Source organism: Eleutherodactylus coqui, chromosome 5 (assembly GCF_035609145.1).
Source record: "Eleutherodactylus coqui strain aEleCoq1 chromosome 5, aEleCoq1.hap1, whole genome shotgun sequence".
NCBI classification, from domain to species: domain Eukaryota; kingdom Metazoa; phylum Chordata; class Amphibia; order Anura; family Eleutherodactylidae; genus Eleutherodactylus; species Eleutherodactylus coqui.
Genome location: NC_089841.1, coordinates 68,144,629 through 68,171,722, shown reverse-complemented (window position 1 = coordinate 68,171,722; position 27,094 = coordinate 68,144,629). Strand labels below are relative to the sequence as shown.

General features: G+C 46.5%; 1 protein-coding gene across 2 annotated transcripts in view; it reads right to left on the bottom strand.

Annotated features, from left to right (window-relative positions):
* Positions 1 to 27,094, bottom strand: part of UNC13B (unc-13 homolog B) — a 307,612-nt gene that overhangs the window by 259,721 nt on the left and 20,797 nt on the right. For both annotated transcript variants that reach the window (XM_066602685.1, XM_066602686.1), the window contains exons 3-4: positions 19,603 to 19,632; positions 1,949 to 2,048 (exon numbers count right to left, since the gene is read on the bottom strand). In XM_066602685.1, coding sequence (XP_066458782.1) covers positions 1,949 to 2,048; positions 19,603 to 19,632 — 130 coding nt within the window. The remainder of the gene's footprint in view (positions 1 to 1,948; positions 2,049 to 19,602; positions 19,633 to 27,094) is intronic.

Sequence of the window (27,094 nt, the reverse complement as noted above, 5' to 3'; positions counted from 1 at the left end):
GGCAGCTTCGAGCTTCCATACATCCCTGCCATAATTAATGCCAGCTTGTAGTGTAAATTATAGTACATCGGACAAGGTACTGGTGGCCACACTCCTCCCAATAGGCCCTACCCACCAGGGACTGGCTGCAGCAGCTATGCCAGAGATACATGGCAGGTCTGCTGAAGCAATGTCTGGGACTGAAGAGGTGCGACAATGAAAAGAACAGCTTTCTTATACACTTGTGCCTTCCAATATTTAAAGTCCTCAATTGCAAATTTTTTTTTTTTACAGTTTACACCCAAAATTGGCAAACTTCTTCGTAAATGTGGATGGCCACCCAACGCCTTACTACATATGCGGTCAGCATAAATAATAGGAGGGTGCAGGGCAGCAGAAGTCTCCTAATAATATTCATTGCCGTAGGTAAGACGATGTGTCCATATTTACCCATGAAGTCATTCAGGGCGGCTGCCAATGTTTATAATGCTGGTGTGATCCCAGGCGACGTCATGGCAAATGTGACAGACGTGCTTAGTCAGTGACTCAAGTTATACAGTGAGAGCACGCAAGCCAGTGACGTGGACACCAAGAGTCGCCAACTGGGAAGCACTACTTGACTCTGTGCAGCAATATTCAGCGGGCCATGTAATGCTTAAAGGGGACCTGTGCGGTGTAATACATATTTGTATCCCCTATAATAAGAAAATATCATCTGGAAAAGATATAACCATTCCTCTGATATTCCTCTGGGAAATATAGGAATAAGTTGGGCGTTACCAGTTGAGAGAGGAAAAGGGGGGCACTACACACAGATACTGTCCAATCAGTAACAGAACAATGCAGAATCAGAATTTTATGAGCATTACAGATTTTTACTTAAAAATGGGTATTTTGGGGCTTTTACAATTGAGGACATACCCTTAGTCATCAATAGTTGGTCGGTGGAGACCTGCCGCTCGGTATCACCCGCTGATCAGCTGATCCTCCTACCTGCTATCAGCGAAGCGGCATCATTGGTGGTCAGATGCCGGAAGTGTAATAGACTGCTTCACTCCCACTGAAGTCAACTAGAGGCATACACCCATTACATTTACATCCCTGACCACCAATGACAAAGTTCAGGCCCGCTGACCAGACAGCCAGCCGGAGGATCAACTGATTGGCGGAAATCCCGACCAGCAGACCCCTACCGATCAACTATTGATGACCTATCCTGAGGGCAGATCACCAATGATAAAAGCCTGGAATACCCCTTTAAATAGAGATGTCAGAAGAGAAGACAAGTCCTCAAATTTCTTGTACAGAAAGGACCAGTGCTTCACTCAGGGATGATGGTCTTACTGCCTGGAATCCCACCTCTGGGAGCTACCATCATGTAAGCAGACAATGCCAATGGAGTTTGAGAGTGGCACTGACCGTCAGCTCAGGGGTCCTATATATTCTGGCTATACACAGAACTGCAGCCACAATTCTGCTAGTTTCCAGATAGCACTTATGTTCTAAGCGCTCACACCTGCCCCCTGGTGCTCAATATCTGTACAACGCACAGGTATGCAGAGCTAGAAAAGCAAACTACTTTGAGTGAAACTCGCATTAATGCTACCTGCCCCACAGTGCACTGCAGTGGAATATGGGCGATTAGCTAAAGAAAGTGTGAGATAACCAGCAGAATTAGGAGTGCAGCTCTGGAGGACAGCAAAGTTCTTTTTTTCATTTCCTTTGGAGAAATGACCCCTCTGAAACATCAACAGCCGACTCCCAAGAAGATACTCCTAAAATGTGAGATGAGGTGAAGAACTCGCAATCCCCTTCTTTACAAAAGCCTAATACAGACGCTACTAGTGCTTGTTGGGTACAGCTGTGGTAACCTGCAGGTACTCCGTCCAGGAAGATCCCTCAATGTATGACAATTCAGGGTTATGTATGATGAAATAGTCATCACCTCCCACGCACACCACACACTTACAACATGAAGTCTTGCTCCCAGCAGGGCTGGTCTCCTCGGACCGTCACAGTCGTGCTCTTCACATTTTGCACTTTTAAAGTCACATACGTATTGAATTTATCTGTGAGAGAGAAGATGGAGAACAGGTTAGTGACCCGAGAGAAATGGAGAAACGTCACAATATGGACGGCAAAACAAGACCCTCCCAACCCTCCTCCTGGCTTACATCAAGGGGTCATCTGGTCGGATGCCTGATCATAGAGGACTCCGCCAGGACCCATAATAATCGCTACCTAGATCCCACCCGTGGCTGAAGAACAGAGGATGCCGAAGGTGGAAGGAGAACGCTGCCCAGATCGGAGGAGCGTAAATCTTTCCCTTTTAGCCCCCGGCGTGGGACCAACATGGTGCAGCCAAAAGTTCCCAGACAAACTCAACGGTGTCTGATAGATAGGAGCGTCTAAAAGCCACCCAGCTAAACCTGGCACATTCCGTCACACAACTGAAGGGAAATCCGGTGGTCGCAAGATATCTCTTAGGCCACATAGCAGCAGACAGAGGATGGATACATCGGAGGGGCAATCTAGAGAAGAGGTGAGCGAACAGCCATCTACCGGGACTGTATTACCAGCCGACACGGACGTTCGTGACACTAACCGTAAACGATATATCTGTTACTGACACGTCCATGATAACCATGTTGAAAGCATTACAAATCTCTCTCCAATCCAATTTTGCTCAGCCTAGTCAACCCTTTTAGCTCCGCCATAGCGGAGGTGAAGATAATAATCAACCACGTGGAAACAAACATGGCAGAGTTCATATCGGCACATAATTTAAATCAATGCACAGGACACCCTGGGATTTAAACTGGAACGCCTTAAAGCAAGGTAGCAGATGTAAGGAACGGGTCCGATGGTAGTAATAGCAAGTTCAGAGGAACCCCAGAAACCGTGCCTGCCTCAGTGTGAACGCACCTTTTACAAGTCCTAATGAAAGTCCTACTAACGGATTGGCCCCCCGAAGGACTTCGTCATCAACCGAGCACACAGACGTCCTCATCGTAACCATCTAGCAGATCACCTTCCAAGGGACGTACAGACACGCATTAACTTCTTCCACATGAAGGCAGTTGGGTGCAGCGAGGAAGTTCTTTACCTGCTCCATACCAGACCCTGCTCTATGTACGACTTATCAGCACAAAGATGATGGCCATCACCACAAGGCTTCAAGACTATAAAATCACTTACAAAGTGGGATTCCTGTAGGTCTTCTCATCTCTTATAACATCACCTATATTATAAAGACAGTAGACGAGGGGTTAAGGCTCCTAAGGCAATGGACTCTCAATGTCCCTCTACCTATAAAGGACTAAGCAGACAGTCCAACAACTACCAATAGAATGGCAGGGGGTGAAACCTCAAATCAACACATCGCTAATCATCATTCCCGTTTCCTGGTGGATAAAAAAACAAAACAAAAAAAACGCAAAGAAAACTTGGTACACCATGAGAACCTCTACCCCAATATGGATCGTCCAACTCAGGTAGGGCTTACACCTCTTCTGTGGTTCACAACCTCATGAAGAACAGTTTATTGCTTTGTTCCTTCGCCCTTTTTTCTTTATTTCCTGATATTTCCCACGTCCAATCAGCGGATCACCCGAGATGAAACAATAGCTTTTATTGCTTATTATGGTAATCACAATAGTATTAAATGTTAAAGGGCTAAATAGACATTTATGTGGGAAATGGTTCAATTATCTCCAGATATTGCTCCATTTTCCTGCTGCCTCTGCACGGACGGCTTCCATTGAAGTCAATGTGAGCCGTCCAACCCACGGCCCGTCCACAATAGACAGAGTCTAACATTGATCTGAAGGAATGCTGCCTTCCAATAAGTGGCAGTATGGAGATATTGTGCCATTTCCCTTATTTGCATATTACCAAAAGGAGCACAAATGGCCTTATAAGTCTCCTCACTCACTGTCTAGGTGCCATCCCTAAGGAGAAAAGATAGCCTTTCTGACCCACATCACAGGCCTCTCACTAGCAAGAACAGAATCCTGCTGCACGCTGATGAGGGGTAAACAACCCGAAACAGCTGTCTGTGTATGGATTCCAGCTTTGCTTTCAATTCCTGGTCATTGTTACAAGGCTTGAATAAAGAGTGAATAAAGAGTGATTCCTTGATCTGAAGGAATGCTGCCTTTCAATAGGTGGCGCTGTGGAGGTATTGTTCCATCTCCCTTATTTGCAATTGACATTGTGGATGGGCCACGGATTCCAAGGAGTTTTAAAAAATAATAATCTGTACTACGCATGTCCGACGGCGAGCTGTGCGTGGACCATCCACAGTACAGATGAATCGAATCGAAAGCAGGTACGCAAGACCACCAATGCTGCGGGATTGCACATGCGGAACCCGTGTGCAATGTGGCCTTAGTCTCCCATATCGGAGACTCTGCAATAAAAGGAAAGCTTACAAATTCCACAGATATCATTACAAGGTTTAGAGATCACTATGCAACGCTACACAATTTAAAAGAGAACTCCTTCATGTTCCCAAGTGCAAAACGATCAGTTCAGCAGTTTGTACAAAAGATTAATCTATCCACTCTCTAAGTATCAGAAGAGACACTCCTGACGCTCCAATCAGTTGCAGAAGTTCTTAAAAACACATCAAAGCCCAACCAATGGGGAAATCACCAGGCCCAGCCTCACTTACTACAATAACTACAAAACTTATCTCCACACATGTGTAAAGCATTTCAATGAGCATAATCTCAGGCTTTAATAGTCACTCTCCGCATGCCAAGAAAACCCCACATGTAGCCCCAAAACCTTCGCCTCATTTCGCTACTGAATACGGATATTAAAATGTACACAAAGTTATTAGCTTATAGACTTTCTTCTATATCAGAGCCTTGATTAAGGAGGACCAAGTAGGATGTGTAAAAGGTAGAGAAGCCCCAGATAATACTAGACAAGTTTTAAATGTTCCGTCTAAGGTTCCTGCCATTTTCTTGGCATTGGATTGTATAAAATTGGGCATATGCTTTCACTAGTCGAGAAAAAAAAAAAAAAAGGGCTTTGGTACCCAATACCGGAGAGCTGTATCTTCATTATATGCTAATCTTTCTGTGAAGGTTTTTTAATTTAAAAAAAAAAAAAAAAGATAGAACCCTTTCAGATGGGCTCAAAATTACAAAATAGTACAAGGCGAAAGTTTCCTTTATCCCCATTAATATCAATATTCTCTTTAGAACTGTTGGTCCAGGCGCTAAGGCACTGAAGAGAACAGTGAGATGGTACTACACTCCATCACATTTAGCTCAAATATACCCCAGTTGTTCTGGAGAATCTGTGGCCATGGAGGTCCACCGCATACATTGTGGAATTGCCGCTCCCTCTGACAATATTGGGACGCTGTGTTTGTACTCATGTCCTCTCTGGTGGGTCATCAGAAGTCCCAATCGTTAGCCCAATTAAGCCTTTCCAATCCACTGTCTGACGTCTTACTACATTCTGATTAATGCTTGTACAGCTTTAATGTCAGAAGACATCCGACAGAGTATTCTTACGGTCTATTGCCAGGCTCTCTGCTGTCGGAGCCTCTCTAGCTTTAGCCAGCAGATGGCACTGTTGTATAACAATGAAAAGAGAAAGCCTTTTAGGAAACCCTGAATCCAAAATTAGATTAGAAAGGGTTAAATTTAGAATCATATGTAATCCCATCTAAGTTTAGAAGTTTGGAGTGCAAAATATTTGCATTATCAAATTTGAAACATTGGAAAAGTGCAAACATTCCTAACGTAGGAGATGTTATTGCGGTGGTCAACCAGACATCCGTATCTGAAAAGTGGAGGGCCGGGGTACAGTGCCTGGAGGGCCGGGGTACAGTGCCTGGAGGGCCGGGGTACAGTGCCTGGAGGGCCGGGGTACAGTGCCTGGAGGGCCGGGGTACAGTGCCTGGAGGGCCGGGGTACAGTGCCTGGAGGGCCGGGGTACAGTGCCTGGAGGGCCGGGGTACAGTGCCTGGAGGGCCGGGGTACAGTGCCTGGAGGGCCGGGGTACAGTGCCTGGAGGGCCGGGGTACAGTGCCTGGAGGGCCGGGGTACAGTGCCTGGAGGGCCGGGGTACAGTGCCTGGAGGGCCGGGGTACAGTGCCTGGAGGGCCGGGGTACAGTGCCTGGAGGGCCGGGGTACAGTGCCTGGAGGGCCGGGGTACAGTGCCTGGAGGGCCGGGGTACAGTGCCTGGAGGGCCGGGGTACAGTGCCTGGAGGGCCGGGGTACAGTGCCTGGAGGGCCGGGGTACAGTGCCTGGAGGGCCGGGGTACAGTGCCTGGAGGGCCGGGGTACAGTGCCATCACTGTGCACATGCCTGAAGAGGAAGCTGATCTTTGTACAGTTCCATTATTTTCCTATCGGATCTATGGCCATCCTCAGGAGTTACGTTTATGTATGTCTAATCCCTGTTTAACCTGGTAAAAAGTTTTTTTTTGCTTTTTACCATTTTATCTATCTTTTTACCAATCTTTACGCCTAGTAATACAGAATGATATTTTATTGTAATAGGACTCATTACCTGAATGACCCGAAGGATATACTTTCCCTGGTTTACACCTGTCCATAACTAATGATGTTGTCCTATGGTTCAGCATTAGAGATGAGCGAACGTACTCGGATAGGCACTACTCGTCCGAGTAATGTGCTTTATCCGAGTACCGCTGTACTCGTGCTGAAAGATTTGGGACGCGCTGCGGAGCGGGGAGCTGCAGGGAAGAGCGGGGAGGAACGGAGGGGAGATCTTTCTCTCCTTCTCTCCCGGCCGCTCTGCCCCGCTCCCCGCTGCGACTCACCTGTCAGCAGCGGAGCGCCCCGAATCTTTCAGCACGAACACAGCGGTACTCGGATAAAGCACATTACTCGGACGAGTAGTGCCTATCCGAGTACGTTCGCTCATCTCTATTCAGCATGTTAAAACTTTGCTAAGACCTTGAAAATTTTAATAAAAATTGGGGGAAAAGGAGAAAAAAAAAAAAGGAATATGGTCTGGACAAAAAGTTTGTTTAAAAAGTTCCTCGAGCTGAATGGTATATTTAGTATAATCTTAACGCCTTCCAATCCAATTTCCCTGCCACTCACACACACTCGCAGCCATTATTGGTTTTGGGTGGGAAAGCACGTTGCGGATTCCTTGAAATTACTCCACAGAAACATCTAAAAACGAACTGTCAATATGATTTTATTAGCACTTTTTGGAAAGTTAAAACACAAGTTAATATGTATATTACACTACGCAGAAGAGATCTCCGACATCAAACCTCTCCTCCGCATGGTGTAATGTACATATACAGCAGAGAGCTCCAACGTTGGACCTCTCTTCTGCATAGTGTTAGAAACGCGCATCGTTCCTCACCCGACATGGAAGCTATGTGGGGAAATCTCAATGTTGAATGAGGTCCGACAGTAGATTGGAAAGGGCTGAAGGGTATTCCCAACTGAGGCTTTTATGGCTCTGTCATAAGATATACCAGGGATAGGACTAGCATCAATCTCTAGTTCTGACCCCCATGGACCTGGTTTGGCTGAAAGCAGTGGAGGAGACTTCTATAAACATCTGAGCAGCCTTTGCTACACTGTTTCCTCAACTCCCATAGACGTCAGTGGGAGTTATGGAGACCGCATAGCTTTTTTTGAGTGATTCTTGTCCAATATCTCATTTTTTTGGAGACTTCAGGCATTTTTTTTTTTTTTTTTAAACTGTGACCCGTCGTTAGGCTAAGCGATCAGCAGATGGGAGTCTGTGACTCTGGATGCTGCTGATCAGCTGATTCTTGGCACTGCTGTCAGCAGCTCAGGTTGGTATTGCAAACACAGGTCCCACTGAACTCAATGGGAGCTGTGCCTATGGTGCCAAACTGTGCCATTGCAGTGCCGATAGCACCATCTGCTTCTAGTGCTGACGACAATGACACTAGTGCCAGGAATCAGCTAAACAGGGTTCCTGAGAGGTAGATCATCAGTTGATCACCTATCCTGATAGGTCATCTGTAGTATAAAAAAAAAAAAAAAATACCCGAGGTCCCAGACAACCCCTTTTAGTCAGTTTCTAGTGCCTGCACAATGCCACAGTCTTTTGTGTTATAGCACCTTTCTGGGTCAGCAGAACATTGACCTGCAGCATATGATAAATCAGTTTAGTACTCCCTCAAAACTTCAATACACATATGCTGTTTATCATGGAAAACTCAGAGACGCTGCACATTTAATGACCGCAATGGTCAGGACTTACAGATACAGCATTCACTAGGCTATTCTGTAACTCCCACAGAGGAAAAGCAACATAACCCAGCAAGCTATGCCGTTTCAGCAAAACCCGAAGGGTACCAGAACTAGAGATAGATGTGGGGCCTACCTCTGTGACCTGCACAGCATATCCTGTGACAAATGCTCAAAAGCAAGAGATGTGCGCCCGCCACCAAGTAGCAGTGGTTTGGCTGCGGGCTAACTGCGGTGGCAGCACCTGGGGAGCCCAGTTTTTCAGGCTTAGTGTCGAAGCCAGTTTGCACTTTAATGACCTGGCCAAATTTTGGAAGTCTGACGTGTCACTTTAACATAGAATAACTCTGTAAAGGTTTTGCATATCCAAGTGATTCTCACATTGTTTTTTCGCCACATGTTGTACTTCAGTTATGCAGTTAAAAGCACCAAAATTGGGAAGTTTGGGGGGGGGGGGGGGGGGAAATTGTCCTTTTTTTCCACATTTTCAACTGCAATGTGTCAAATATGGGCTCAGTGAGAGAAACCAAGTAATCTTGTAGATATGATACCTTTTAATGACTAACAAAAATACATGATGTTACAGTAGGATGTAAATATGGGCAAAAATACTGTACAAATGTTTGATAAGATCTATATTTTTATCTTTATGTTTTTTTAAAACCATTTAGAGGACATACAAATTTAATATTATTAAAATTTTGAGGAACATTTTGTTTTCCTGCACCAAGTGAAGATTGTAAAGGCTCATAAGTGTCAGAATGATAGATACCCCCACAAATGACCCCATTTGAAAAATGTCACCACTTAATATATTCACTGAGGGGGGGGGGGGGGTCAGGAGTATTTTGACTCAAATAGTTGTTTGTTTTTTTTTCAGGAGTTAATGCAATTTAGAGGAGAAAAAAAATAACATTTAATATTTTTGCAAATATGTCAATTTAAGGACAAGGTTTTTTTTCTATTGTACACATGAAAATGAGGATTTGCCCCCCAAAATGGATCCCCCTGATGTCCTGTGTTCAGAAACATACCCATTGTGGCCCTAATCTTCTGTCCATATGCATAACGGGGCCCAAACCGAAAGGAGCAGCGGGTGGTTTTCAGAACAGAAATTTTGCTTGAAGGTGATTTAGGCCCCATTGCCCACTTGTAGAACCCTTGAGCAGCCAAAACTATAGAGAACCCCACAAATGACCCCATTCTGAAAGCTATTCCCCTGTAGGGGTGTACATTTTGACCCCACAGTTTTTGAATGAATCTAAGCAAAACAGAAGGAAAAAAAGTACGATTTTCATTTTTTGTTAAATGTGTCATTTTATAAAGAACAGGTTTTTTTGTACAGCACACATATAAATGAAGACTTGCACCCCAAAATGGATCCTCTGTTTGTCCTGTGTTCAGAAACATACTCATTGTGGCCCCAATCTGCTTACAGGACACATGGCTGGGCCTATAATGGAGGGAACACCCATTGGCTTTCAGGGCACAACAGAATTCCAGGCCCCATTGCTCACTAGTAGAATCATCAAGGTGCCAAAATAACAGAACTCCCCAACAAGTGACCCCATTTTAAAATCTAGACCCCTTAGCCATTTATCTAGGGGTGTACTGAGCCTTCTTTTGCTTATTTATATTTCCCACGCCGTTGCTTAGCGATAAGGCGGGTACCCGCAGCCCGTATATAATGTAGTTGTGTATGAGGACAATGGGCTCTATATCAGACATCCACGGTAAAACAGAACATGCTGCATTCTGTTTTCTGTGAATATATTACCCAATTCTGACCCGTTAATGTGAGCGGCATTGTGTAATCCAGGGCATTTGATTGATCCAAGTATTACTGCGGATCAGACGCTTGCAGAATCCACAATTCCTATCCGGTCATTTGAGACTGGCCTAAGGTAGAGCGCTACCTTGTTATACCATTGGTTAATGGTGATCATGTGACCGCGGACCGCTCAACAAGGCCTCCGGTCACTGCTCCAGGAGCTCGGTGACCTTTGGTAACCAGGAGCAAGTAAATTGTACATTTCCAGTGCCTTCCCCAGCTCCTGCGCATGCGTCTGTCACGTTCCCGGTGAGCGCATGGTAGCCAGGAGCGGGGAGAATTAGAATTTTGTTTTTAAACACACTTTACATGATTGCTATTAACTATTAACAGTGATCACGTGACCACATACTGCAGCCCCCAGTGACATCTCCCTGCTCCCGTCTACCTTGGTAGCAGGAAGCAATGAGATTTAAGATTTCCTGCGCACTCTGTCCTTTTACGCACGTGCCCGACATTATGCTGGTGGCACGCATGCGCAGAAGCTGGCAGCAGGTCCTTACAGGACCAGATCGCCGCGGGATATCGTAGTCCAGAGGTGAGTAGTTTCATGTCCCCTCGCGAATCTGATCAGTGAGGAAAGATGAAACTAACTTTTTTTTCAACTCTTATGCAATTGTTGCTATCCATTCGATAACAGCAATCATGTGACTTGAAGGGGGTAGTTAGGGGGTGGGTCGCACACCTCAGCCCCCAATGACAGCTCCAGGCTCTCAGCTACCTCCAGTATGAGGGAGTTGTCAGACGCACAGACCATGGGGCTTTACTGTACAGGGCTGGCCTGTTTTTTTACAGCCCTGTAGATTAGGGCTAGCACGTATGGGTGGTCACTAAAGTGTTAATCCCTCAAAGCGGGATACCCAAGCCATTACAGGCACAGATAGTCCTGGTTGCTGATGCCTCACTGGGCCGAGGTGTGGTACCTGAAGGTGTGAATGGGTGCGTAGCGGAGCGGCTTGAGTCAGGGCTAGCAGCACAAGTGCTGAAGCCCAATGTCCACGGGTGGGTCTGCATTGCAGAATCTACGCAGATGATGCGCAAATCAAGCCCCTCATAGGGATGCATGGATGTCCGCAAATGCATTAAAGCATGCGGATTTGATTTGCGGACCTTTTGGTCCAGAAAACAAATCGCAGCATGCTCCATTTTGCTGCAGATCCCGCATGGACGGCTTACATTGAAGTTAATGGAAGCTATCTGATACGCTGCTTTCCCGCAGTTGACACTACGGATGAGCCGCGGGAAAGCAGGGGTTAAAAAAAAAAAAAAGGACTGCGCATGTGTGCAGTGCGCTAAAGATGTGCCTGAACACATTCGCACTGCAGGAGAGAAGATGATCCAAACCGGGACGCAGAAGACCCAGACAGGTAAATAATTGTCCTCAGCCACGGGCAGGGTGGGATTCTGCTGCGGGCTCCAAGGGTGTTGATGCCTAATATAACAGATGCATAGATAGGATTGGAGAGGGACAGGTTAGGGAGCACGTACTGGCCCTTTAAGAGAGGGCTAGATCACGCAGGAGCCCTACAGGCAGAGAAGTAAGGGGCAGCAGTGAGCAGAAATGGCAGGACACAATACCAAAGTCTCAGATGGGAATACCCCTTTATTGGGTTTTCCACCTGGGAAAGTAGTCCCAACTTGCTGCTTTGAAACTCCGGCTGTAAGTGAGTCCCGCCAACAGGCATAATGAGAATCAGAGCCCGTAGGTCGAGGACTATCAGATGGAAAACTCCTGCAGTCTGGGCCCTGGCTTGACTTTTGATCATGGAGGACTATTTGCTAGAAAGGCTACTTTGGATATTTATTCATGACAGTGGAGGTAGATTTTTAACTGAACTTCATCTCTTTTTCCCATAATAGGTGGAGCCTTCTCATGAATGCCAGTCTACTACCTGTAAACGAGCGCCGGGGGCGGGAGGTCGCCGTCACGCTCCACATTTCACACTTTCCTCTGCATGTATAATTAAATACACATCAACGTGCGATGCCAAAAATAAGGCAGATTTCTGGCAGAGAGACAGCTTGTCAGTTATTGCCGGGTGCGGAAAGTGATTACTTAGCGGTGCGGCGACATCTGGGAGTCCGGTCAGCCAGCGAGCTCTCGGATGGAGGACTGCTGTCCTTCACTTGACCCAGCAGCGGATTTCCTTTATATCGGTGGCACACATCAGGGTGTGGGTACCATAGAGGCGGCCCCTGTAAGTGCCAAGCATCCTATATTGGGGCGTTCCTCTCAGGTTTGTCCCATTCCCCTTTTTCCATTCTAGCATTACAAAGCAGATTGAAGAGGAGAGGGAAACAAGAACAGACCCTCATGTCTCATGTATTAGACAGAGCCGCAATGACCCCAGAAGTCTATAGACTCCCAGTGAAATTAATGAATGTCTAGATCTGATGGCGCTGAGGAAAACTTCATTTTCTATAGAGTATGAGCTTTGCAGATGGCAGCAGTTGATAAACCCATCACTGAAGAAAAGGCAATTTCAACAGAGGCGGAAATAAGAGCAGGTAGGAGCAGAATAATTGCTGACCGGCCGTGGAAGTTGACAGAGTACAGGGCTTGAGTTGGCAAAACAGTGTTCGGGCTCCTTCACACTGGCGAGAATCATACAATTTTATGGCCAGTGTGAAGGCACCTTTAGGAAAATGTCCTGCAACTCAGAGTCCAGAAGGGTCTAGGTTGACAGCCGTACTTGTGTGGACTGGTCAGCAGAAGAAGTGACCTTTTGGATGCAGTTGGGAATACCAAGAAAGGATGCCAAGGGGCAGCAGATGGAAGAGGACACATGATGGGGGCACTGCTGAGGAGATTACTGAAGGCGGCAGTACTAATGGGAACATCTTGGATGCCTTAAGTGGTCGGGCCAGGGGATCACCTCCCAACTGGTAGTACTGATTGGGGGAAAGAAATGAGCCTTCAAGTTTGCCAACGGCAGTCCAGAATTAAATGGAGATGGTCTGAAAGGAGAAAACAAATAATTGTTGGCATAACACAACGTTCCCAAGCCCTGTGTAGAAGGCAAGTAGGAAAGATAAAGGGGCCTTGGATATTTTGTAGAAGCAAGCATCGGAGAAGTAGTTTGAAGAGGTTGCATACATGGGGTAGAGTGTAGGCTAGAGGGAAGCTTGTTTTTCAGTCATGAATTGGGACACTTCACTCCATGGCGGTGGTTTATGGGCCACAGCAAGAATACCACAAGGAGGCTTGTCGGTGGAGACAAAAGCTGGGCAATAGGTCCCAACTTTGATGGGCACAGGAAGTTAACAAAGGTCGGTGAGGATGATCACCGGCTACTTGTGAGCCGGCTGGATGATTATATGTTCATGGCTGAACATGAAAATGGTCAAGCAGGTCTGGCTGCAGAATAGCGGTGCTGCTGCAGGCAGGCATACCGGTCTACAGAATAGTGGTGGTGGTGCTGCGGGCAGGCATACCGGTCTACAGAATAGTGGTGGTGGTGCTGCGGGCAGGCATACCGGTCTACAGAATAGTGGTGGTGCTGCTGCGGGCAGGCATACCCAGCTGAGCAGGAAGTGTCAAGATCAGGCATGCTCTCCAACTGTACAGTCTTTGTAAATAAAGACCGACTGATGCCACAAATTTTGTTATATTTGACCACTTTTGTCCGTTTATTAGGACTAAAGAAAACCTGTCCGGTATTTTAATGCGGCCTGAACCAAAAAAATCCCAACAAGCACTCACATTGCAGCCATCTACTGAATGGCTTACTCTAAAGCACCAATAGGGAGAGCCCTGTTAGTCCAAGGGCTTTTTAAACTGTTTCTGCTGAACACTGCAACAGTAAATGGCCACAATGTGAGCGCCTGTCGGATTTTAGGAAACCCCTGATTTAAAGTGCTCAGGAGGTTCCCATCAACAGAAGCTGAAACTTTGGAAAGTCTTGAAAGGCTGTTTCGGTTCTTACATTAAAGTGATTGCCTGTAACAATGGCTCCCAGGACCCTCAGCACAATTGACTGGATGGGGAAGTCACCGCCCGCTGCAGGGAAAATGTATTCTAACATGACAGCTAGTCAGATGAATGGTACAGTAGTCCATATAATACACACATGTCCAAAGTACACCAGAGGTAGGGAGATTTATTGTTGGCGGTTCCAATTCGCAAAGGAAGGGTCAAGGAGCTGACAACTACCCCACCATCACTAAATCATTACGTTTTAATAGGGGTTCTCCTAATAGGTCTCTAAAGACTAAAGGTCAGGAAAGTACGGTTTCTCCTTAGGGAGAGCACCTAGAAGGCGTGAGGAGACTCGTAAGGCCATCCATGCTTCTCTGGGAAATATGCAAATAGGAACCTGGAACAAAACCTCTGCAGCGCCACCTATTGGAAGGCAGCATTCCTGCAAGTCAATGTCAGACTTTTTAGACACGCCTTATAACAATGACTGGGAATTGAGAGCCAAAGCCAGAATCTTCTACAATTCCTAGTCATTGTTATAAGGCGTGTCATTGACTTGCAGGAATGCTGCCTTCCAGTAGGTGGCGCTGCAGAGGTATTGTTCCAAGCATGCCATCCATGACAGCAGGAAGAAGTAGATAGGTAACATGATGATGAATTCTGTTCAGATCTCTTTGAAAGATTAGAGCACTAGAAGCAGCATTGTATCAACTAGATTTTATTTCAGTCCATTTACTGCACTCTGACACCAAGGCACACCAGAGGTCGGGATGCCAACCTCTGGGAGAGAGCGAGAACTCTGCTAATCCTGAGAGCAAGAACTACAGTGAGAACTCAGAGGCAAACAGGAGAGAAGGTGCAAGAAAAATATACTCTCAACCATTTGTAGCTTGCATGTACCAGCTGTAGCTTCCCATGCAATCAAGGTAGAGCAGTCATTGGAAGGGTTAACAGCTGCAAGGGGGCAGAAGGTGCTAAGGATTACAAAATGGGGGGGGGGGGGGAATAGTCTTCCTGCAAGATCAGCTACTATTCCTGGAAGCAAGACATGGATCCCAAGAACTTTTCTGACTTAATGTACCATTAGACGGGACAACTACCACTCCAATGGTTATACACAGGGGCGATAGTCATTCCGAGAATGGAGACGGAGGGGCTGGAGATCTCTAGTGGTGCCTCAATCCTGCCTTTGCAGTGGAGCGGCACACTGCCCCCTGCTGGTGTGATGGTCTGGGGGGCCATCACATATGGCAGTCGGTCCTCCCTAGTAGTGGTACAAGGGAGGATGACAGTTCAGCGATATGTTCAGGACATCCTGCAGCCACATGTGTTCTTCTCACGGCGGCTTCCAAGAGGCAGCAGGATAATGCTCGGCCGCACACAAGGGGGTCACAGGAGCCTCCAAACATTGCCACACTTCTGTGGGTGCCCAATTGCCAGATTTATCGCCAACAGAACATGTATGGGACCATCTGGGATGCCAACTTCTACATCCTATGAGTTTTCACAATCTAGCGGTTCAGTTACAGCCCAATGTGAAACCATATGCCTCTCTGTCCGACCGAATCACATCTTGCATCCATGCTAGAGGCGGCCCAACAGGGCACTAGAACCTCCATGCCCATATGTATCACATCTTGTATCCAAGCTAGAAGCTGTACAACAGGGTACTAAAGCCTCCATGCCCTCCATACCCTGTTGTACCAAGCTAGAGTCAGTACAACAGGGTACTAGAGCCTCTAGGCCAACCTGCATCACATCTTGTAACCAAGCTAGAGGCGGTACAACAGGGTACTAGAGCCTCCATGCCCACCTGTATCACATCTTGTAACCAAGCTAGAGGCGGTACAACAGGGTACTAGAGCCTCCATGCCCGCCCATATCACATCTTGTAACAAGCTAGAGTCAGTACAACAGGGTACTAGAGCCTCCATGCCCACCTGTATCACATCTTGTAACCAAGCTAGAGGCGGTACAACAGGGTACTAGAGCCTCCATGCCCACCCGTATCACATCTTGTAACCAAGCTAGAGGTGGTACAACAGGGTACTAGAGCCTCCATGCCCACCCGTATCACATCTTGTAACCAAGCTAGAGGCGGTACAACAGGGTACTAGAGCCTCCATGCCCACCCGTATCACATCTTGTAACCAAGCTAGAGGCGGTACAACAGGGTACTAGAGCCTCCATGCCCACCCGTATCACATCTTGTAACCAAGCTAGAGGCGGTACAACAGGGTACTAGAGCCTTCATGCCCACCCATATCACATCTTACATCCATGCTAGAGGCGGTACAACAGGGTACTAGAGCCTCCATGCCCACTCGTATCACATCTTGCATCCATACTAGAGGCAGTACAACAGGGCACTAGAGCCTCCATGCCCGACTGTATCACATCTTCTAACCAAGCTAGAGGCTGTACAACAGGGTAATAGAGCCTCTATGCACCCCTCCTCCCCTGTATCACATCATGGATCCAAGCTAGAGGCGGTACAATAGGGCACTAGAGCCTCCATGCCCACTGTATCACATCTTGTATCCCAGCTAGAGGCAGTATGACAGGGTACTAGGGCCTCCCTACAAGGGGTCAGTTCTCCACATTAAATTCTCCTTTTGCTCTGATATGTAATCACTTGTATTAATGTAACAATCACATAGATAGTTTGTCAATAACGACCATTCCTTCTAGGGGAGAGATTTTTTTTGACAATGAGCATAATAAAGTTAGATTGAATTACGTAGTATGGAAATCACTAATCACATGTATTTCCAGGCACCAGAAAATGCCGTTACAATCCAGGACTGGACTGCGATCATCCCGATGGTCGGTAACAGACGTTTATAGTTGGTGGCTGCGGCTTTTAATCACAAAAACCCCCAGGAAGACGGACGGCGAGCGCAAACTGTCAGGAAACTGGTGCAGAAGTTTAGTGAAAGCAGCAGTGTGCAGGGCAAACCGCACAGTCATGTCACCAAGTTCAATGCCCGTCTCCTGGGACTTTTCATGAAAACAGCCAGCACAGCTGCCGACACCTGGGGATCGGAAACCCTGCACCGAGTGTGTGGGCTAGGGGTGGGACAGCGACACGAAAATATCAATAGTATCGACTATCGCTGCACAAACTATCGATTGTTGTAAAATATCGGTGGAAAACTAGTGATATTTCGATATATCGGCTTTTTAAATGCTGTATAAAAATAAAACACGTCTAGAGTTAATAAAGCAACACAACAAAAAATTATAGTTTTCTTTTAAAACTTTAAACTGTTGAATTTATTATTAACTTCTAACTATTAATAACATGAAAATAGATTAAAAGGTCCAAATGAAAAGAAAAAACTACAGATGAAACCTATAATTCATATTAGGTGTATGAGAAGTTTATCATTGGCCTCAATAATCGTTATCTAATGAGCCAACAAACACACTGACACAGGGTCCTGCCAGCTACAAGGAGGCCAGGAGCTGGACGCTGGACCTGACGGGATGTGAGCGGGATCTCTGTGTGTTTGTGGGGCTGCGGGCCCTGCATTTTTTCAAGTTGCTGCTGAGGGACCAACGGTCTCCATGGCAACTTGTAAACAATGCAGGGCCTGGTAATGCGAGCGCAGCGCCCCGATTGCAATTGTAATTGCGTTAGATGGGTCGGCTATCTTTACTCTCTGCACTGCGTTCGACGATGAAAGCACAACATGTCGCATCTCCTTTTCTGGATGCGACCTCCATGCGTTCAGCACAGCCCTCCATCTGCATGTGGAAAGGCTTTCATTTAGAAAGCATTGCCCGCAGCCATCGCGTTAGACGCAAGCATTCAGAGCCTCGTCCAACGCCATGAACAAACGCATGTGGGAAGGGGGCCGAAGACCCAACTTTATCGCCTGGAGCAAACCTTATTGGTGACAAAGTCACCTCACACTTTTTTTTTTTCTAGAAGTTTCTAGAACTTGTTTATAAGTTGATTAGTGCCATTCTGTACCAACACAAAGGAAAGGGCAGAATATAAAGAAAGAGAATATGGTCCCTAGACCACAAGACAGGTTTCATCTTTACAAAAAAAACAACCAAACCAATCGATATTATATCACCTTAAACTATCGATGCCACAGATATATCGGACATAACAATATCAATGAAAAGTATCGCTAAAGCATTAGCGATATATCGGTTTTCAATGTCCCAACCTTTGGGGCCATTTGTATTTTATGAATTTTCATAATAAAATATGTATAATTATATATTACTGTTGGAGTGTATTCGTAGGCTTATAGTACTGCTTTTCATACACCAATATATTGGAGTGTGCTCTAGTAGATTTACAGGTCGTTACCGTGTTTTCCCGAAAATAAGACCCTGTCTTATATTGATTTTTGCCCCAAAAGAGGCACTAGGTCTTATTTTATTTGCCTAGCAGGCTCGGTCTACATCCCTCCCGAAGCTCTCCACAGTTTTGACGTGCTTCCTGCAGTATTCGGCCGCTCATACATCACTTCCTGGTTACGGGATTCATAAATCCCGCCTACAGGAAGCAATAGCTGTGCTTGCTTCTTCGACCACTGCTCAGCCAATCAATGCAACGTTGGATGAACCAATGTGATGGCTGTTATTGGTTTACCCAGCGCTGCATTAATTGGTTCTTCCACCACTGCTCAGACAATCAACAGTTAACGCATTGTAAATGTGGGATTTATAAATTGGCTGAGATGCGGTCAATCACAGCCATCACATTGGTTCATCCAGTACTGGTTCATCCAGTACTGCATTGATTGGTTGAGCAACGCTAGATGAGCCAATCAGAACCATCTCTTCCTAGAGGTGGGATTTATGAATTCCGTAACCAGGCAGTGATGTTGTACGAGTGGCTGAGGACTGCCGGAACCGAACATCCCTGAACCTATAGAGAGCGCCAGGAAGGACCTGGTCAGAGCCTGCTAGGTAATGTATTCTTTTTTTTAATGTAGTATAACTAGGGCTTATTTTGGGGGTAGTGCTTATATTTGAAGCCTCCCTGAAAATTTGGCTAGGGCTTATTTTCGGGATATCTTATTTTCAGGGAAACCGGGTAGTAGAGACATGTCTATCATTACACCAAGTTTTTTTTTTCATATTAAATGTTGGAATAATAAATTATATGATTAAGGGGGTCACTCACATCGGCATATGACGCCCATGTTACACGCATATTTTCCATGCGCATAAGGCCCCGGGCGCTGCGGGAGCCGCAGACGAATCTCCGCCGGTCAGCCTAATCTGACAGATAGGCTGACCGCAGAGAATCGGGGCAATTCGCAGCATGCGATTATTCTCTGCTCGTGGACACGGGGCCGTCGCTTTCCATTGCAACGCGTGGACAGGGGGCCTAATACAAGGTGCTAAATGCCCATTGTTTTCTATTGGGTCACTCATACCTGCAGGGTACAAACCCCCCCCCCCAAAAAAAAAAAAACAAACACGTGATTTCCTATTGCCAATATAAGCCATGAGGATGTAACATGGAGCAGCAAATAAATAATTATATAATATATATATATATATATATATATATATATATATATATATATATATATATATATATATATATATATATATATATATATTAGTCTGCTGTTATTACAAAGTGCAGATGAAGACGTCTCTTACCTGGCGGACCCTGCAGTTTGGCCTTTTTAACTGTAGGGGGAAAAAAAAAAAAAAAAAATTAGTGCCAAACACTTGAAAGTTGTACTGATGTTCTTGAAGACACTGATCTAAAGCCCCAGTTACACCGGATTGAGAAACTTGAGCAATCATCTCACGACAGTTTGAGTGACAGTTTTGAGCGATCATCTTTGCATACGCTATAGTAGCTAATTAGCTACTATACAACATGAAGCCTAAGCGGTACACCACCGTGGCCTCTAATAGAACAATACAACTGCTTTGTATGAACAAACAGGTGTATTCTTCTCCGTTCTGACACATCGGGACACAGGCACGGAGAATCTTGTCAGCGCAGCCAGCTGTTCGCTCAATTCAGCGACTCCTAACACAAAAACTGCACGATGTCCCTGCATTTAGACAGAAGGAGAATTGCTCAAAAGACGGCTTTGAGTGATTCTCGTTGTGTCTAAAAGGGCCTTAACATGAGCAAATAAGACTTCCTTTAGTCCTGTGACTACCAGACAATTCCTTTAATCCAGCAGCACCATCAGATTCTGAAACATTCTGGATTATTGGACAGCCACAGAACACAAACAACTATGCAGCTATAGGAGGGAGAGTAAGTTTAGGAGGAAAAAAAAAATGTATGCTGTTCAAAAATGTGTGTTTTTTAATGTGGTTTTTAGCTGCACTTTAAAAACGCATTTGAAAAAAAAAAAACCAGTGAAAGATGCAGATTGTGAAGGGAGCTTAACAAGGTTTCCCAACTCCAGTCTTCAAGTCCCCCAACAGGGCATGTTCCAGGATTTCCCTGGTATTGTAGAGCTGATGTGATTGGCAATGTCTCAAACCGCCCCAAGTGTTCTCTCTATGGGATATCCTAAAAACATGACCTGCTGGAGAGGACTGGGGTTGGGAAACACTGTTGTAACAGATCCTTAAGGACCCCATTGACGTACAACGCATCAGTGAGGTCGCCGCTTTTTCTAGACCGTGTTCTAGATCAGGGGTCCCCAACTCCAGTCCTCAGGGACCCCAACAGGTCATTTTTCAGGATAGTCTATAGTAAGAACACCTGTGCAATGTCTGAGGACTAACAATAATGACATCAGCTGTGCAACACTGAGGAAATCCTGAAAACATGACCTGTTGGCGGTCCCTGAGGACTGGGATTGTGCACCCCTGCACTAGATAAATACACATTAGAAACGCTGGATTAATGTTATTTAACACTTGAGAGGAGGAAGTGCCCCCTTACCCAGACTGCGACAAACATGGGTTTTATACATTAGGTCATCCAAGGTATGAAGGACTGACGGGAAACCAACGATGTCCTGTCTGAGGTTTACGGCGCGTTTTATATCCAAGTCTCCAGCTGTCACACAATAAACCCAGAGCAGTACAGTAAACATCTGACTGTTCCAAGTCTGGGATCAATGGGTGACGCCAAGCCAACGTAAAATGTAAAAACGCATCAACAATTCCACGTAAGGTTCTACGAGGAAATGCAGCTAATGCGGGCAAGAAGCCAAAGGCACTGACTGCTCCGGTGCCAGCGTCTGCTCCGAGGATCCTCACCCGCCTGCGATGTGAACGTGTGATGTGCCCAGCAGTGGGCGCAAATCAGGGGGACACAAAGCCACCCAAACACTTGCCAATTAAGGAAGCATGGCAAGACAGAATTGGGATCTAATTACTTATTCGTTTCTCACGATGACGCCCCATAGGACGCATTGCAGAACAGGAGACCACATACTGATCATGGGTGAATTACAGCTCCATTCACTTCTATTGGCCGGAGAAACAGTGCTAAACGCATAGATCTTTCTCTAGAAGTGAATGGAGCGGCATACATGTGCGCTGCTGCTGCATTGGGCTTGGGGCGTGCGGATCTCAGGATCACTTGGGATCCCTGTAGTCAGGTTCTGAACAGACTTTTATATCCCATCTTATAGACAGGGAAAATCCCTTTAAGAGCTACCTAGCGATAGTATCACTTTTAGTTGCAGACAGGAATCAAAAGGGTATTACAAAACTTTTTTCATGACAAACAGGTCACCAATAGATAAATCGGCAGGGACCCACTATTCAGATCCCTACGATCAGCGGATTCCTGCGGTTGCTGTCACTGCGGTCAGCTCAGGAAACAAGGCACCGATTACAGGGCAGCATCCATTGCGGTAGAACGTGTTGAATTCAATGTGGACAGAACTCTGCCTCCAGCTCCATCTGCACTGACAGTGGCATGGGGGAACTGCTGATCGCCGGGGATCCCAAGGAGGAGACCCCCCACCCATCAACTACTGATGACCCACTGTATCCTGAGGATACAGTAGGCTTAGTCCCAAGAGAGGAGTATTCTTATTAGGCAGGTACCCATCTTTCCCAGGTTAACATTAAACCACCTGGTATTAGTGTTAGGACCCATCTGAAAGCTCGGTCACCTGGATGTTGGTAGATGGGCCAGTATGGTTTGATCAAATTAAATAATGCAAGGTTCTTGGTATATAATGTGGTTAGTGTATTTATTATGGGTATGTATATTTCTGATAGCAAAGGTATTTTGGTTTCTGCTTCTACAATATCCCAAGGATAGGGCATCAATAGGAAAAGTCCTGGACAGCCCCTTTAAGTAGTTTACAGGAATCAGAGGTACAGGCAAAACAAAAACCAAACCCCCCCCCCCCCCCCCAAAACCCCCCACACAATTGATTTCTGCTTGTGGGCAGGAAGAAAACGCTTTCCATAGCGTGCTACGGCCAGTATGTGCTGCGGGACACAGGGGCAGACGCCCGCTCTGGATTCTGCAGTGTAATTCCGTCTGTGTGCAGGCGGCCTTAGGGCTCCAACGGATCAGCTTGTGTAAACAGGCAGTCGCTCACTTATGAATGACGTTATATTTAACGGAGGCGGGCGGGCCGGTCCGATCCCCCTCCATTCACTAGTGATAGTCATTCCTGTATCTTTACACAGGCACCATCATCACACGGAGCCTTTGCAGAACATTGTATCAGTTTCTAATACTCTAGTGGCTTCTACCTCATTGAGGGTTTTTTTCCTTCCTCTGGATCAACATTGGGGGGTAATAGGCTGAACTGGATGGACGTGTCTTTTTTCGGCCTTACATACTAGGTTACTATGAAATCAATCCAGAACACTAAACAAGAGGCTTTGGAAACTTTGGCAGTAAGTTGGTGCCAGCACGGTCCCGTTACACAATCGCAGCACTATATTCGGTATCTGCGCCATCTCGTGAATGAATGCAGCAGAACTACTTTCTGGCATCGCCTGGATCTGCAGATGAGCGCTCTCCATTAGTCGGGACGCTCAGTGACACTGGCTGTCAGGGGCAGCAGTGACGGACGGGCTGTACTCCCAGCATTCCTCTGGGTCAGCGAGGAACAAGAGGCTGTACGTATATACACTATATACAGCGGAGGCGCCCGGGGCGTTACACAACACTTCATTCCCCGTTTCCTCATTAAGATCATAAAATTAACAGAACTCACAAGGAAGGAACTTTAGATAATTGCCGCCATCAAGGTAAATACAGCGCCTTCCGAGTACGGATGGGAACGAGGGCTCTTTGCGATCTGGAGTTCGTGTTTAGTGATCTCTGCAATAATGGGTTAAATACGCAGCATGTTCCATTTTTGTGCAGGTAGCGCATGAACACGGCACAAACTCATTTAACTGCCCATTAAAATCAATGGGAGCATGCTTGTACAGCCTCAGCTAACACGCACAGGTGTGCTCAAAACCGCAACGCCCATCGCGCGAATCTGCTTACACCCAAGTGAAGCCAGCCTAAGGCACCCCCTCTCACACCTGCCTAAACACGAGGCAACCTGCCATTGTGCCCTGCCCCGTGTGGCATGAGTCCTGCCACAGAGCCCCCCTTACCACTAAAACAATAGGAAAACCTATGATAGAGGTACGACATGAGATGTGCGTACAGCAGACTGCCTCTCCCTGCTGCACAGACTTGTCAAGGAGCCGAAACTACAATGAATTATTCCTCTATACCACGTGCCAAATTCGGCCTGCCATGTCATTTTATGTGGACTGCCACGGGGTCCAGATGCAGAAGGCCCCGGGGGAGCAGCCAGCACAGGGTTTTGGTGCCATCTTGGAGTCTGAGCTCTGGCACCCACCTCCACACCGCTGTGTTCACCAACTCCCAGGTGGTGACCGAGTTCTGCCAGCCCAACCAGGCACCATAGCCGCCCACCAAGGTAAGGAGCACCATGCTAAAGAGGCAAGAAACCCCATCACAGTGCAGAGAGCTCCACAGCCATGAGAAAAAAAAAACAAAAAAAAAACAAAAAAAAACACACACACAACTTCTGTTACCCATAGCAACCAATCACAGCATGGCCTTACTTTACCACGGCACCTTCACATATTAAAGCAGCATTGCGATTGGTTGCCATGAGCAACAAGAACAGTTTTGATAAATCAGGCTCGGTGTTTTAGTGCATCTTAGGTTTCATAAAAACCTATCCAAGGTCTGTCCAAGATCAGACAAGAAGTAGCACGGAGGATGGTGTAAGACAGCAAACCGAACCTCACTGGTCGGACCCCCCGCTGCTCCAGAGCCGCCTCTCTAATCCTCCGCACTGGTCTCCCTCTATAGGAGCGCAGCGGTGACTCCGTACTGACAACATGTGACTACTACAGCCAGTCACTGACCGCAGGGGGGCTGTTCTTATTAGCTACTGGATTAGTTGCTCTTTAAAGAGATTTTCCAGGACTAAAATATTGATAACCCGTCCTCTCAGGGCTAGCGGGACGACCGTGTCACTGCACACAACACAGCGCCATTCAATTCACAGAGGCTGTGCCTAGTATAGCAGCTCAGTCCCATTCACCTCTGTGGGATTGAGCTGCACATAGGCCAGATGATGAATGAATTGGACGTCAGAGAGATAAGACACGGATGCCACCTCAAACAGCTGACTTGCAAGTGTGGTGCTGATCTGCTGCCCAGGAATCAATCCTCTAGCCTGAGGGCAGGTCATTTTAGTCCCAGAAAACCCCTTTAACTCCTCGAGAAAGGCCATCAAGGGTTGATTGGCGGGGTCGACCACTGAGGAGCCTGGTCTATCAGCTGATTAGTGGGCTACTGTCAGAGCAGGAAGCAGATGGCGCTGTCTATATTGCAGTGGCCCGATTTAGTACTGCAGGCTCAGCCACCATGGAATTAAAAGGGAGCTGTGTTTGCAGTACCAAATGGGGTTGCTGCAATGTTGACAACACAGTCTGCTTCCAACGCTGTCTGCACTGACTGGCGATCAGCTTATTAACAGGGATCCCAAGTGGCGGATGCCGGCCAATCAATAGTTACTATACTGGAAAACCCCTTTAACCCTTTCCAATCCACTGTCTGACCTCTGAAGACATTATGATTTAAGGCTGTACAGCTCTGATGTTGGAAGACATCCGTTGGGGTTCTCTTACTGTATAATGCCAGCCTCTGCTGTCAGAGCCTATCCAACGTGTCACCTCATGCAGTACTGGCTTTAGCCAGCATATAGCGCCATTGTATAACGGCAGGAAAAAAAATAAACCCCCTAGGAAAAGCAGGATACAAATTGGATTGGAAAGGGTTAAGCTTCAATAAAAGTCTAAAATTGGCTTTGTACCTATGCATTAGGGTGTATATATGAAACGCGCGAGTACATCCCATTGTGAGGGCATCCTATGGGCAGAACTCACACAGGAGAAGAATCTACTGATTAATACAACAGTAAACTCTCTCTGACTTCTAGTCCAAGAACTACAGCAGGTTCTATTGGACGATTCTTGTTCAAGGATCCCCCATTATTTCCATTGGGAGCGTCAAAAAAAATAAATAAATAAAATTATATATATAGATCTTTTTCTCATCTTCATCTGTATTGCGGATTGTCCCGGCGAGTCGCCGTCCGACGCGCACAGTACAGATTGTTTATTTTTTCCCACGCTGTTGCTAGGAGATTTTGTGGAATCCACAACCTGGCCGCAACGTGAATTGCAGACGGGCTGCGGCCCGGACAGCTTCCATTGACTTCAATGGAAGCCGTCCGTGCGGCCACTGCATTAAAATAGAGCATGCTACGACTTTTTCCGCTCGCAGAAACCGCAATTGGTTTCCGCAAATGTGCAGGAAGAGTCAATTTCCCATAGCAGGTTATGGACCGTATTTTCTGCGGATCTGAGGCGTGGACGCCGACCGCGGATTCCGCAATGTAAAACCATTTATGTGCAGGTGAAAAAAAGACTGCATGAATATACACAATGACAAGCATGGGTGCCATTTCCAACTGATTTTTGGACCGAAAATTGGACCGACAACACATCCGTGTACAAGTGGACTTGTAAAATGAAGTGAAATGAAATGCAGCACAGCTCATCCTGACTGCTCATGAATAGAATACCAGAACTACAGTAAAGACTGACACGTGCAGAAAAGTCAATTTGCAGGATTTTTGCATATTCCTATATTCCTCTTCCACCGAGGGTCTGTTGGAGTTGGGTGATTACTCCTATGGGCACTGGAATAAAAAACTACTGCAAGAAGATATGCAAAAACATGAAATCAAAGTTAACACAGCTGCTGTGACTTGTAATTTGCATAAGGCAGCAGAAATGAGTTCCGGCAGCCCGGGGGGGAATCAGCGTTCGTGACGGGATATCCCCTCCGTTTACCCATCAGAATAGAACATTTCCCCTGTGGCAAGAATTTTGGCTGCAGCGTAACCTTAAATCCGCCGCGTGTTTATATTTACGGCATCGCCACAGCAACCGGATGACAAAATATCCAGCACCTGCACGAAGGTTCCTGTGTAAACAATCCGAGGCTGCGCCATTCACAGCAGGCACCGCCGCACTGCTCCCCGATGCCAAGCAGCATTTTAATTAGAGAAACGTTTAACTACAAGGCTCTTCCTCCTCCGGGCGAGTTCTGACATCGCTGTTTATTATCCGCGCAATTGTTGCTGCAGACGCTCACTGCCGTTTATCAGGTCAATTTGTTGCCCAGGAAGCAAAAGGCTTCATGTGAAAAGAACCATTGAAGAGAAGTGGAAAAGCGGAGACACAACCTTGGGGAAAAAAGGGCAAAAAACAGAACACTTCATTTAAGAGCAGGATCTGCGCTCGTACGCTGCACCGCGGGTCACTGGGGGGGGGGGGGGGGTGACCAAAAATCAACCAGAGAGGTAAAAATAGAAAGAAAAAATAGATCTCCACCCCCGGCATACAGAAGCCCCCATAACGAAACCCATCACCCCTGCAGTGGAGTAAGCTGGAGCTTCTGCTCCTCAACGTGATACTTGTCCAAGGTCACATGACCCATGTCCATTAGTATGGACAGACCAGTCCGTGGATTGTACCATTCTACCGCAGGAATGTGGCCACCGCACTGGTATAAGGAAGGTCGGTGAGAAGGACATTTAAATACGCATTTTAGAGAATTGTATTCTTTTCTATAAAGAAAGATTGTAAAAAC